The 14,586-nt window shown below is 35.4% G+C and overlaps 1 protein-coding gene across 1 annotated transcript in view; it reads left to right on the top strand.

The window, feature by feature from the left end:
* LOC104620966 (metastasis-associated protein MTA3-like) overlaps positions 1-14,586 on the top strand; it is a gene marked incomplete at both ends in the record, with an annotated part of 91,756 nt that overhangs the window by 24,447 nt on the left and 52,723 nt on the right. Inside the window, 2 exons of the mRNA XM_010287331.1 lie at positions 11,844-11,907; positions 13,053-13,170. Of these exons, the coding sequence (XP_010285633.1) occupies positions 11,844-11,907; positions 13,053-13,170 (182 nt within the window). The remainder of the gene's footprint in view (positions 1-11,843; positions 11,908-13,052; positions 13,171-14,586) is intronic.

Genomic DNA, 14,586 nt, shown 5'->3' with positions numbered 1-14,586 from the left:
ATAAAATTACCCCAACTTAATTCAGTAAATGTGAAGAAGTCACGATTGAGTTTGGCAAAATGTTGCAAAAGCATTTCAAGTATTGTTTTAAATTGCCTTAATGCTAATGTAGGAAGAGGCTTGCTAAAGCTCAAAAAGGATTTGTTGATTTCTTTCTGTAAATGATGTAAGTGCTCATGTCATCTCCTATTTAGCAGTCAAGCAAATTCTTTTTGTGTTGGGGTGGGGATGATGTACCTAGAAATGGAGAAGAAAGAGCACAGTGACAGGGGGGAGTGGAGTAAGTGTAAAACAAGGACTCTTACATTGTATCCTGAAGAAATTTTCATTTTTTTGTTACATCCAGCTCCACTCAACCATTTCAGACCATAAATGACTAGAAGCTAACAACAACAAAAAAAGTGTATATGCTCCGATAGGAGAAACACTTTGTGTGTGCACATGTGTTTTCTCATTGGCAAATACGTGGCTTATCTTTCTCACTGCCAACACAAAAACTGGAAATTTTTGTATTAATTTCTGGTGCTTGATTCAGCTATTTGTTCTCTGACTTTGAGAAAGTCTTTTATCTGTCAAGTCTCAAACTATAGCATAGAGATAATAATCCTGCACAGTTTCTTTTACTTTCTTTGACATTTAGATATCGGAATAAAGTATTCTCTTTGTAGAGAGAAGATTACATAGAAGTATTGTAAATGTCTTCTTGCCTCACAACTCGGGGAGCAAAGAGGTTCTTTGGTACATACTTCACAAAGAAGGCAGTAAAACACGTGAACTCATAGTACATGCAGCACTGCACAGCAGGCCAGGGCAGAGTGATGACTTGCACCTACTTTTCAGAATGGATGAATGCTGTAGGGCTGTGCTGTCACTTGTTACTAAGACCTTTACGAGATGAGTTCTGGAACAAGCTTTATGTAGTCTAATGATGTTTTAACAATCTTAACTTCATTTTAAAAAGAATCAGGAAGGAAAATACACTGCAAAATATTCCCTGTTTAGCTTTTTAACTTACTAATGTTCAGATTCTGTGATTCTCATTAGTTTTCATAACTGTTACTAATTAGCTTGTCCTGTGAAAGAGGATAGAAATCTTGTGAAGGTGGTGCTCTTCCAACTTTCTCCCATCATTACTCCAGAATATCCAAGGATGGAGAGTCCACAGCCTCTCTAGGTGTCTGTTTCAGTGTTTGACCACCATCGTGGTGCAGATTTTTTTCCCTTGTTGAAACTTACTGTCCACTGCCTCTTGTCCTATCACTGTGCTTCTCTGAAAGGAGCTCAGCTCCCTTGTATTTATATATCTTTTCATTAGGTAACTGAAGACAGCAGTAGGATTTCTCCATTTAGTTGTCATACCTTAAGAGTGAACAAATCCAGTTTAGTATAATCTGCAGACTTGCTGAAAGTGTATTCAGTTAACTTGTTCATATTGTTAATAAAGATGTGAAACTTGGTCCCAATATCAGCATGTGGGGGGTGCCCCAAGTAACCAGCTGCTAGCTCGACCTTGTACCACTCACTACAACCTTTTCTGCCTGGTGGTCCAACTAGTTTTTTTCCAACTTTATTGTTTATTTCCTTAGTCCATATATTAACAATCTGATTAAAGGACACTATGGGGGACACTGCAGGCCTTGCTAAAGTCAGGGTAGACAACATTCACTGCTGTCACTGGTCTACCAAGCCAATCATCTCCATATAGAAAGCTAGCAGATAGTCATGCAATAGAAGTCTGAGTAGCTCCATTCTGTGGTCCTTTGCTCTCACCACCTGCAGTCTTAGCCCCTAGGTAGGAACAACTGGATTTACAGGAGAAAATAAATGGTACAATGGAATAGAGTGGGAATGGTGATAAGTTCTCTCAAGAGTTGGAGTACAAAAGCTCAGTTCTTTTGGAATGAAGAGGAGAAAGCTAAAAGAGATTTTAAAAGAATGAAGGAGGCTGAACCATCTATAGTTGCCGTTGACAGCTATGGATCTTGAACTTTTACTGACATCTTCATCCAAGAAAAGTGTTACATGACAAAAAGAAACTGAGTTTGGTTGCCTTTCTGCTTGTAATTTAAGAGAGTAAAATAATTTTACCTGGTGTGGTATGTTGTGTTTGAATTTTTAGTAATATAATTTTACTGCTTTTTGTTTCATCTTTCCTCTTTTCTTAACTTTACTCTTTTTACGTTTTTTTTTTAAACTGACTGGCAGAGAAAATGACAGCCCGTTGTGCTGCCCCCCCCCAACCCTCTGTGAGATTACTTTTATTCTAATTCACAATTACAAATACAGTGATGACCGATACATACACCTGGTGCCACTACTTTGTAGTTGAGAAGCCTTGAAGTTATTTGAGCAGGTTAGATTTCTTTGATGTGCAAAGTCTGATTCTGAAGCTCCTTGGTCTGTAATGTTGAGTTTTGAATAATGCTGATGTAATTTGTTTGCTTTTGAATTACTGAAATACAGTTTCATTCCTTATTATTATACTTTCTTTTTTGCTATATACATTATTTGTAACTCTCTTGAGATACAATTTGCTTTGTTAATAATACTGGGATTTTTTTAGACTTCATCTTGTTTCCCCTTTACATTAGGTGTCACTATGCAATTTTAGTAGCTTTAGAAAGTGGTATAAGTTTTGGCACACACACACACACACACACAGACAAAAAACCAGATTTAGAAAATAATTAGAAGTGGGTAGTGTAGTAGTAACTAAACATGGCAGTGCTGTGGTGTGGACAGTGTTCCTGCAGTGGAGTGCATATAAGGAGGTACAATTGCCTAGTTCAGCGCAGCACCATTCTGAAGTGGTGGCATGTGGTACAGTACAAGGTCATGTACTAGTTTGGGTCTCAAAGACAAGGCTTGTTACCTTAGTGTCTACTTTTCAAGTTAAAATTTAAACCATTCTGTCCCCTATCTGCTCAAATGTGTAAGGTTAGTAATACCCCTCCAGTGAATTATCTCCTTCCTTCCTAATCCCTGCATGTTACAGATGCAGTTTTGCCAGGTACTCTAATGCCTCGATGTCCTTGTAAGAGAGTTCTACTGCCAGACAGACAGACTGACTGAATACTCTCCTTCGTTCACACCGCACAGTAAATGCACCCAGAATTCATGCAGATGGCTTCTGTAAGCAATGCCAGTCCCAGAGAGAGCCTGAGTTCAGCTGAAGTGCTGTGTACTTTAACTTGGTTTTTCAGAGATTTGAGCATTGCCAAATACAGCATTTTGAAGAGGCATGAGAAGGCACAGGGGGGACGAAAACTGTTGAAAGTTGTCATAACGGTGGAATTGTTTGCCAGTAAAATTCACCCTAAAACTTAGCACATGGTGATATGGGTCCCCAGATAAAAATCTGCAAATGATTATCTTGTTGGAGAGATGTACTGGGTTAACTGGCTTGGGCTTTAAATTTATTTTTCATTCTGAAGGTTTCAGGAGTTCATAGGTGATAAACACTTTCAGATTGCTGTAAAAGATTGCCTTAACTTCTAAGATCATTTGTACTTGCTTTTAAATTTAATACTTCATATGAGTTGTGTAGAAGAATTTATTTATCCATCAGTGTTCATCTTGCCATTTCATTATCTTTGCTAATAATTGTTTTTCAGTCTTGGGGTTGTGGGGTTTTGTGCTTGTTCTTGTTACTATTATTATTTTAAGTGTTTGGAAAGCATAAACAATCCATTTTTTTTTTCTCTTGGAGACTGTTTTTTCACTGAGTACTTTTTGCTTTTCTCAGACACAATTTCAAGATGCTGAAATTCTTGCTGAGCTTGATTTCTGGGCTTAACATGGCTGTGTATTGTTACCTGTCATTATGTGCATATTTGTCATTATGGAGATTATTCCAGTTCCAATAACTGTAATAAATCTATACCCTAATCTTTAATGGGGAGTATTTATTTGATCTGACATTAGACGAACTAAGTGTTTCTTAGATTTCTTAGAGGATTATATTTATTGCTTGGCATAAGCAGCAAATTCAAGTTTTCTGTAAACCTATGGACTTAATTCAGGAAAACTTTCTGAACTCTAGTTCTGAAATCTTCATCTCTTGCTAACTTAAAAATCCTTCTCATACATACCGTTTATTTAAACAAACAAACAAACCAAAACCCAAACCCAAAACTATCTTAGATGCTTTTGGCTTGGTTTATTACTTCCATTCCCATGCAGAAGGGACTTCGTGAGCCTTTTAAAGATTGTGATTGCATAAGATCATTTTATTAAAAGCTGATTAATATCACTGAGGAGAAGGTGAATATTTGTGCAGAATGCCTGTGCATGTATGACATTAAAGGGCTTCCAAATAGTCTGATAAGGAGACGAGTTCTTTAATTTTTATCAGCGAATCTGAAGCCTTCGCATATTTTTACATGTCAGCATACAATAAAGCATACTTAAACATCTGAAGTATCAAGCTATAAGAAACTTTGTTTCCCTCAGATCTGAAATTGTTCCCTGTATTAGTTTAATCCATTTTTACTCTTTTTTTTTTTTTTTTCTCCTGTATCTTTTGACATTGTTCCGATCAGCAATGCAGTTCAGAACACAGTATCTTATTTTTTTAGAGTTTGGTGTCTTTTCAGTTTTGTTTGTTTCTTTGGTAGTTGGGTTGGTGTGGTGTTGGGGCTTGGTTTGGTTTGATTTTTTTGTTTGCTTGGTTTTTTGGGTTTTTTCGTTGTTCCCCCCTTCCCCCCCTAAATTATCTCCTAGCTCCTGGGTAGATTAAAAGTAGCTTTGGTTGGTACCGCTTTGTAGACATACCAGAAAAAGTAGCATTAAGTATGCACAATTTATAAAAACATGTAGTGCTTACAAACTGCCTGTAAGGGTGTGATACTTTTTAGTGTGTGTGTATATACATGAGATACAAATTTTAGCTAATATTCAAGAGCTTTCTTTGAGCCATATAAGCCTGATTTAGTTCCTGGCATAAATCAGACTGGATAAGGAGTGAATCTACTTTGCATAAGCATGTGCTTACCTGATGATTTGGAACATTAAGAAAGGAATTCTTCCTTTGTGGACTGAGTTTATTTAGATTAAAGGGACTTTTGAAGCATGTCTGATTTTTTTTTTTTCCTTTTTTTTCTTTTCCAGTAGAATTTGGAGAATTCTTACACAAATTAAGATGAAAAATCAGTCTAGGTCAGAATCTTGTTTTCAGATGTGGTCAATAGCCAGTACTAGCAACAGTATAAGAAAAAGTGTATTTATCGGTGGAAGGTTGTCACTTAAATGCCTGAAAATCAGTACATAGTTCCCTGTAGTGACATAATTACAAAATAGGAGTCTTTCATTGCAAAACTTGTAAGTTCAGTTGTATGGAGTGATGTGCATTGCTTCTGAGCTGGGCAACCTTGTAATATCACACCGAAAAATCATTCCTAACCAGCCTCCTGTGTTTTTGTTCAATACATGTGTGTTGCTGCTGCTGTGCTAAAAGGTTGACAATTTTTTTACTCCTTTAGCATGAATTAATCCATAGAGGAAAAATATAAATTACTTGAGTTTCCTACAGTAGTTTATAAGAAGTATATATACGGTTATGCTTATTTTGAGATAGCGAAACATGTAGTTTTACTGTGCTCAGACCAAGAAAACATTTGCCTCTCTCCATGGCACTCAATGCATTGTTCTTTCTACTCAATATTTTCTTGCAGACCCTTCTCAGCTACTGAACACAAGATTCAGTCAGTAATGTAAGACTGGAACAATATTTGTGTAAATCCAGCTTTAAGGGCTAGTGTGTTAAAGCATGTTTTAAATGTATGTATGTTCATAGATCCATACATTTACCTCTTAACATTTCATACAACTGTTAAAGTAAGATCTTCTGGTAGAGTTGTTGAATGCGGTGGCTCTTCAGCTAACAATGTAGTAGTTTAAACATATAAATGGCGTAAGTTGTTACTGAATGCAAAGTGTCCTTTAATTTTGTCTTTTGTAAATTTTTTTCACATTCGGAATGCTTTTTCGTACTTAGATTGTGACTAGACAACAGTGGTGTATAAAGTTAGAACCTTAAGAATATGTCAAAAAATTTGAACATTATCTACAAATTACTTTTAAATCCATGTAGTTGTGCATGTAGTCTCTCCAAGATACTGCCTTTAGATCTCGTCAACTTGGACTGCTGAGAATCAGCACTCCAGTTCTAATTAAGATTAAAACTCTGGATTTTTTGACTAAAAGCCACATGCAACATTAAAAGATCATACGGGCCATCCATGTGATCTATGCATATCTTTAGAAGCTGGGCATTTACTGGTTCATTTAGACGTACATAAATCAATTTGATGTGCATTCTGGTTTTAGTTTTATTTGATCAAGAGTGTGTTAATCAGGTAGTACCAAGTTTATTGATCTGTCTTTTGGCCACAGATACACAATCTTGTGCTGTTTGGGAGATTGGTATCATTTTATTGGAGACATAAATCTCAGTATTCACCTATCAGATGTTTTTTGTTTGTTTTATTGTATTTGAGATGGCTCTGTACATGGGCAGAGCCAAACTCAAGCCAGTTAAGTATGAATCAATACAATGCAATCTTCTGTCAATTCTAGATACTAATTGAATATTTTAAAAGTCAAACCCTCGTTAGGGGTCTGTTGCAGATTTAAATCGCTATGATGATGCTTTTACTTTTCTTGGTTTTAGTGTTGTGCAATAGCTTGCTCTCCAGTTGTAAATATCTTTGCAGTCTGGAGAACTTGAAATTTATAAATACTTTTTTGTATGTCTGTTGGCATCATTCTGTGCCCCTCAAACTAGGCTTAAAAGTAAAACACAGAAGCACTCTTAGTATTGGCTTCCCATAACTGGGGAATCAATTTCATATAATTAGCCAAAGCTCTTTGCACTCCACAATTCCTAGTCTGTGGTTTGGTAATCATCATTGCCATTTGGACTACTTGTGAGGGATCAAGAGTTGGCTCAAAGTGGTAGCTTGATTGGAAATCTTCAAAACACTTTCCCATTTAAGACAGTTCAGGAAAACCCTTTTTTATTTAAGGTAGCGCTCTCCTCTCCTCAATATCTGTACCTTTTCCTGTTCTTTCCCTTTATGGGAAAGGTTACTCCTGAGTTCTACTCCTGCACAAAACCTTTCTACCCCTCTTCATTATGCACCTTCTTTTTAGTTTAATGTCTGGTTTTCGTTGAAGTAACAACTGGAAGTGTTCAAAAAACGCGTGCATGTGGCGCTTCAGGACATGGTTTAGGGAACATGGTGGCGCTGGATTAATGGTTGGACTTGGTGATCTTGAAGGTCCTTTCCAACCTAGTGATTCTGTGATTCTGTGAACATATGTTAAAATCAAATCAGGTTTTCCTCATAAGCATAATATTTTCTAATATTCCCTCCTGTTATTTTGTTCTCAGACTGTGTAGCTAGTGACTCACACTTCTGTGTTCCAAATCTCTATTGAGACCAACATTTCTTGACGGAGATCTACAAGAGAGAATTGGTATATCTGTACAGAATTACCCAACATCATTCTGTCATATTCAGGAGAGTATTTAATAATGGTTTATTGAAGAATTTTGAAGGCTATGAGATCATACCTGCATGTATTATTTTCTTTCTTCAGTTTGTGCCTGAGTGACCAATGCATATCATGTTACATTGACTTGGTGGGAACTCGGAGCAGTGAGTTCTGAGAGTTCTTACACTGCGTTAATCTTACCCAGATTGCTTCTGCATTACAATAGGAAACTTAAATGGCATGATACCATACCCATGACGTTGTCTTTTCCACTCCTATGGTTTGTCCTGGTTAACAGGCACTAACAGTTTTTTTTTCTTTTGTACTTTCTTTCTGTCATTTTTGTTCGCATACCTTCTGTCCCAAGAAATCCTTATTAAAGTAAGATTTGTGTCTTGTGGGCTTACTCGACTGGTGAAAACATGAAGAAATAGCCTGCAAGAATAGCAGAAAAGGAATTGTAGAGCTTCCCACTGGTTTAAAAGTAGAGGCTGTGCTGAAACAAACAAGGACTTCAAAAGATCAAAACAGTTGCTGTTGATTTTGATTCATTTTGGTAGCTTTAAAAGATCAATGTTTGCATAACTTTTAAAATTTTGGTACATATTTGAAACTATATTTTTGATTACTTTAAGAAAAAATAAAGGACAATTATGCAGACAGTGCGAACAAGAAGTCTGATTTTTTTAATTTATTTTTTTTCCTCAGATACTCATTAAGTGTATCTTCTGGAGAATTTGGTGTTTTGCTCTAGGTTGTTTAAGCAGGCTATGTTGAAATCTTTTTGTAACATTGTCTTGTATAATAGCCTTGGTACCACTTTTTTCATACAGCTTAAATTCTTGAGCTGGTTATCATCGTCTTGTGTCTTCATTGGAACAGGTTAGTAAGGGAAGTCTTGTCATACTTTTCTGTTCTAAATATTGATCGTTGTCATGGGCTTGTCTGAATTACGTTCCCACATGTTTTTCATTCCTCCATTGGGTCTCACTCAAACGTGGTGCACTTTTGTCTTCAGTTTTCAAGGCCTGTTAGGCCCTATCTCTGCCTACTCTCTTTGAAATCTCTCCTTAAGGACTAACGTACTAACTGACTTCTTAAGAGTGTTATTTTTCATTAGCTCCCTATTGAATTGTCCAAGACAGTCTTAGCTATGAACTGTCATTTATTTTCTGGTTCTTTTTTTTTTATTTCTTCTTTTCTTTGTTTCACAGTAAAACAAGCAAAAACAAAATCCCGCCCCCCCCCAACCAAAAAACAAACCAAAAGGAAAAATAGCTTCTCAAAACAGGGAAGGGAGAGGAAAAAAAAACGTTACGTTCGCTATCTACCATGATGACTAGTATATCTTGCCATTTCCTTACAAGCCTCATTAGCATCTCTGTGCTTTGCAGTTTCAGTTACAGATGGTTAGCATTTTGGTTTTGGGACTGTATGGCCCTGGCTTTCTGCTAGGGCTGTTACAGAAATCCTTTTCTACAAAATCATTAAGGCATTTTTTCCAAAGTAGTATTAGAGTATTTTCGTTCAAAGTGTTCGACTCATTTCTGTATCGTAACAGAAGGGCTTCATTAAAATGTGGAAGTGGGTTGGTTGTAGCCATGGAGAAATAGGTTGTTAGGCATTCCTTAGCTGATGGGTGTAAATGATCAGGAATTGTCAACCTACTGGTGCAGTCATCTGAAGGGTCTAAAAAAAGTTATAAGCAGACGAAAGCTTGTAATGAATGGGAGCAAAGGAAGGTGTCATGTGAAAATAGCTTTCACATGGTTAATGCTTTAAAGAAAGAAAAAAGTTACTAGGACAGGGGAAGCAATTGAATCCTGAGTGGTTTATATGATAGAGGCTGGTAATACCATGAGCATATATATGTATATAAGCAAGCTTTGTTGTCTCCTTTTACTGCAAGACCTTGAAATTACTTTTTATTGCTGATTTAGTTAATACCGTAACAAGTTTTGTTGGTATTGTCGTCAGCTCAATGGAAGAACTTTTTATTTAAATGTAAGTGCATCTAAGAGCAGAAAGGATTCTGAAAGGACAATTTTGTCTCATCAGAATTAAATTGTAAGTGAAGACATAAAAGCTACCTTATTTTTGTCTGCTTTTTAAATTTTATTTAAAAATTAAAATTTAAAATTTAAAAATTTTAAAAAAAATTTAAAAATTTAGATTTTATTTAAAAAGCTAACTTATTTTATTTTTACGTTGCTGAAGTATCTGAAACTCTCCCTTAACATTCATACAAGATAAATTTTGCCTAATTCTATAGGAAGTAAAAATAATTTCTATGAATACTTTCAATTTAAGAAAAAGGTCAAAACCAGATATATAACCTTAGCATCATTGAGCTGTTCTGATGCTATCTACTAGAAATTCATCCTGTTGATACCAGTTAAGTCATGAATGCTGCTTGGTGGAGGAATATAGCTTAAGTCAGAGAATCAGTCAGGTAAGTGGAAGAAGTTTTCATATCTGAATGAATATTAGAGAGCTCTTCAAGTCTTAATTTTTTTTTTCATTTCATGAAAGCTGGGTATTTCTTTGTAATTTCTACCTTAGTTTGGTTAGTTTTTGTGGTGTTTCACATAGGAGACTCCACCAGTATAAGAGCAAAACTATGGCATTTGTACTCTACCAGCCTAAATAATACTCAAAACTTTCAGAAATCCTAAGTGTCCTTGCAGAGAGTATCATTTTATCTTGGTGCGTAACTGATCTTACAATTGGTAAATGCAGTGTGTATTCTCTTTCACTTTACTTGCTCTGTAGGTAGTTATCTCCCCTTTTTTTCTCTCTGTCTAGGTTAGAATAGTCAGATTTTATCCTGTTATATTGATTCTTTATTTGATATAGCTTCGTCTGTCCCAATTATCTGAAATTGTTTAAAAATATTAATGAACAAATTTCCAAAACACTGAGGAGGATAATGTCATCCAGAGAAGATCTGGGTTTTTAGATACATGCCTTAGAGAAAAACCTCCAACTCTTGTTGTAATGTGGTTTAAAAAGGTGAGCCTCATGGTTTTTCTCTTCGGTGTGGTTCTCCTGACAAATATGGAGATTAACAGAAACTCAGGAGGTTATATATACTGCAGATTTAGTGAGCAGTTTAACCCCATTTCCTGTGATGTACAATGGTAATGAATAAGACATCAGCTGGGTATGTTTGCTTAGTGATCAGCCGTTAACAGTTGGCAGCTAATGCTTTTGGTTGAGTTTAACAGTCAACATTCACTGAAGGGAATGATGCTTTTTACAGTAACTTCTTTGGTCTTATCTTAAAATCATGGACGTCTCTGCAAACAATTACCCTTTCTGTATTTGTGTGCTGGTCTGTGCCATGGGAGAAGGGTGTTCTGGGCAGGGGTCCTATAGCCATCTGTGTAAGGCCACTGGAACCTCCGGGTAAATACCAACTAAAATGATAGAAATTGAATAAAACTTGGGTGCATGAAATACAAGGTGTTGTATATAAGGGGTATAAATATGTAATATTATAAAATGGTAGTTCAGTTGAAAATGATCGCATAAAAATGCCAGTTGCTAGCAAGATGATTCAGCACACAACATTCTTCATCCACACCTATGTGTGTTTCTTTAAAATACCGTTTGTTGAAAATAATTCTGCAGACTATTCGCAAGGAAGTCAGAGGTAGGGGAATTTGAGGCTGAAGGAATGTTTGGAGAGAAGGGGATGAGAGAAGAGGGGTGGGGGTAGTGGGGTCCAACTCCCAGTGCGTTACCTACATGCGTTATACGTGGGCAGATCTGTACCATGACTGAATAATGGGCAGCTTTCTACTGGCAACCTGCACAGAAATGTGGTAGTTAGCATTTTAATGTGGCCATAAAAGAAATGAATAGAATTCCAGGATTAATTATGAGAAATAATGCCATTCAAAAAAGAAAAATACTTTACTTTTACAGGTCGTTGGTAAAACCTGATATATTGTTTCTAGTTTTGGTTATTTGTTTTCAAATTAGGCACTGAACTTGCAGGAGGTGAGTCACTTGGAGGTGATGTTTCATTCATCCAGGCCTTTTTATTAATTGTATATGTATTTATTGTTTACCGTAGTACCTCTTGTTCCTTCACTGCTTCTCTATTTCTGAAACTGTTTCCCAGTTCTGCAGGATTGTTATGTATTTGAAGTGCTTGAGTCAGTACAGTCATTCATTTTGTTGGTTTGATGTTAATTTTGATATCTTAAAAGTATGGCAAAATGCATTTTACTATATTTTTAATGTAAAAGTTTATAAAGTTTGTGTAGATAATTTTCTTGCAAAAAACTTTTTGACTTAATGAAAAATTGAACTTTTAATTTTTCCTTATGTTTGTGTAGGGGAAAATGCAGTGTTGCACTTCTGAATGAGACAGAGTCTGTGCTGTCGTATCTGGAGAAAGAGGTAATATGTGACTTCTATTTGGGTAAATATTGGGATGGCTTTATGTTTTTTTTTGTGGCAGTATTTTTGATAAATGGGCAAATAATACTTTGAAAGTCTCTTCTTGAATGGTAAGCTATAAAAATTGTGTTGTTAAAAGTGTTATTGGATAAGTACTTAATAGACATTCTTAAATGATGGTTTTATTATGAATGTTGTTGTATTTAGAAAATAATTAATTTGAAGTAATTCATATGGTATGTTACAAAAGAAAAATATACAGACTTTTTCCTCTAGTGGATACTTAAGGGAGAATTCATATGGCGTCTTCCCCCACCGCCCTTTAGTTTTTTTTTTTCTCCTAGAGGGTGTTCTAGAAAGAAGAATCTTCTGTAGTCAAGGGGCAGAGAGAGCAAGAGAGGCTCCTGTAGAGGGCAATTTAGCATAGGAGTTTAATTTTAAGGGCTCTGAATTACTGTATGGAAAGTGTTTCTTCACCTTTCATTTTCTGTGGAAGGAACTAGAGGGGAAGAAAACTCCCCAAGAATTCAAAATAACCCCAAGAATTTAAAAATAACCGTATTTTTCTTTGGAGCATATTAATATAACATTAGGCAGACTGTTTTTTTAGCTGAAATTAGCATGTGTTTATTTTTAAATTTCTACACCAAAACCATTGATAATGATCGGTAAAAACGTTCCTGAAAACAGGCCTTATTCTGTACTTCAGGTGACTGTACCAGATCTGCCAATACTATTTTTGTTTAAGCCCTCTTCAGACACTTGACCATGTTTTATGCTTTTTGAGACTGATTTATAGTGCAAAATGGTATAGTAGAGGTATTTAGAAGAGGAAACGTGTTACATTCCCAAAGCAGCTAACATGAATTTTTTTCAAATCCATTGATATATTTTTGTGTATGAATCTTTTCATTATTGCCCTGTTCTGAAATAACTCCTAGCAATGAGAGAAGCTTCAATTAGCCATTTAAAAGTACTCATGAAACATCTGCATTATTTAAAGTAAGGATCAGCGTACCAAACCTGTGCTCTGTAAAAGTGTGTGAGGGGGGTTACTTCAATAATTTCCAAGTGGAATGTGATACAGTTTTACAAACTTAATTTTAAAAATCATTATGCTGTTGCAAACATGTGTTCTTTTTTAGGATACTTTTTTTTATTCATTGGTATATGATCCATCACTGAAAACACTTTTAGCAGACAAGGGAGAAATCAGAGTGGGTCCCAGATATCAAGCAGATGTGCCAGACATGCTTGGAGAAGGTAAATATATGATCTTTGATTAATAAAAAAAGAAAAAATCCTCATCATGCATTATTACTTATGCTGACTTTCTGAACTAAACTAATAAGCATAGAGGGAGGAAGTAAAATAGTAGGTCTTAGAAAATTGATGAATACCAGTAGATACAGGAAAGAAAGAAAGAAAGAAAGAAAGGATACTTGAATAGCTGTTGAAAAGACATTGTCTCTTTCAAAGTTGTACATAACACAATTTGGGTATTCAATATTTGTTTATTTATTTCTACCTTCCAGTTAGTGCTTTGATTTAGGCCTCATGGAAGGATGTTGAGGGCCAACCCATTTTGTAGAATAATAGCATGGTAACAAAATAAGTGAAAAATGTATTGTATTGTTTCTCTCCCTTTTAAAACAGGCCTGTATAGAGAATGTGTGTCTTCGTGTCATCTTATTTTAAAATACTGGCTTCTATCAAAGCATCTTGTCTGTTTTGTAGCATGATTGAAACAAATGTTACAAGCCTTGGCATATCTCTAAAATCACTGGTATTTTTTTAATTGAATTGAATTGAATTTATTTATAATCTAGCACAATTACCTTTTGCTACATAGGAACTTTATTCTTTTAAACTAAATTTCAAGTATTTATTCAGTATTTATTTAGTGTTTGGATGTTATTTAAGATGTGTGAGCAGCTGTGTCTTGTTATATTTGCAATTGTATTTACTTAGCAAATTCTAAAATGATCTGGTTTTGTCAGTGAAATGTGCACTCTACATTGAGTGTTAACAAAAGAAAAAGTTTCCTGAGAAGTATCTGGACATAGATACTATTTTCAAGAATCTTGGTATTTATTCCTTAATCAGAAAAGATTTATGTGGCAGGGATATCACTTGAACTAAATTAAAGGAGTTCTGAATGCCCCAAATATACATATTTGTAGTCTTAAATGGTGTGGTTTCCATTAATCATGGGCTTTTTTTTTCTGCTATGCTTTTTCTTTAGTACAAAACAAGTACTGTTTCTACAAAGCTTATTTACTAAACTGTATAAAACAAGAATGAATTTATTTCTGACAAGTGGCAGATTATTTTATGATGGATGCTGTTTAGTATCTCACCTGCATTATTACTCTGACTCTTCTTTTAATAACCAGAAATAAACTATAGGAAGTCTCCAGATTTGTTTATAAGGCATACAGGCTTGTTTGGGAACAAGTTTATGACTAGAATATGATATACTGCTATTCTCACTGTAAAATGCGGCTATCAGGGGGAAACAAATAATTAATGTAGACATTCATATGCTCAAGGGGAAAGCTTCCCAGAGGACTAAAAGAAAATGACTGTCTCAATGTGTGTATCAAGTAGCCAGGAAGTATTGATGTGCTTCTGAAGTAGCTGGTTGAATTACTGGGTTTTCAGATGAGCCGGGGTTGT

The sequence above is a fragment of the Phaethon lepturus genome, unplaced genomic scaffold (genome assembly GCF_000687285.1).
Source record: "Phaethon lepturus isolate BGI_N335 unplaced genomic scaffold, ASM68728v1 scaffold17665, whole genome shotgun sequence".
NCBI lineage: Eukaryota > Metazoa > Chordata > Aves > Phaethontiformes > Phaethontidae > Phaethon > Phaethon lepturus.
Note: the sequence above shows the minus strand (reverse complement) of the source record. Positions and strands in the feature narration are given on the sequence as shown.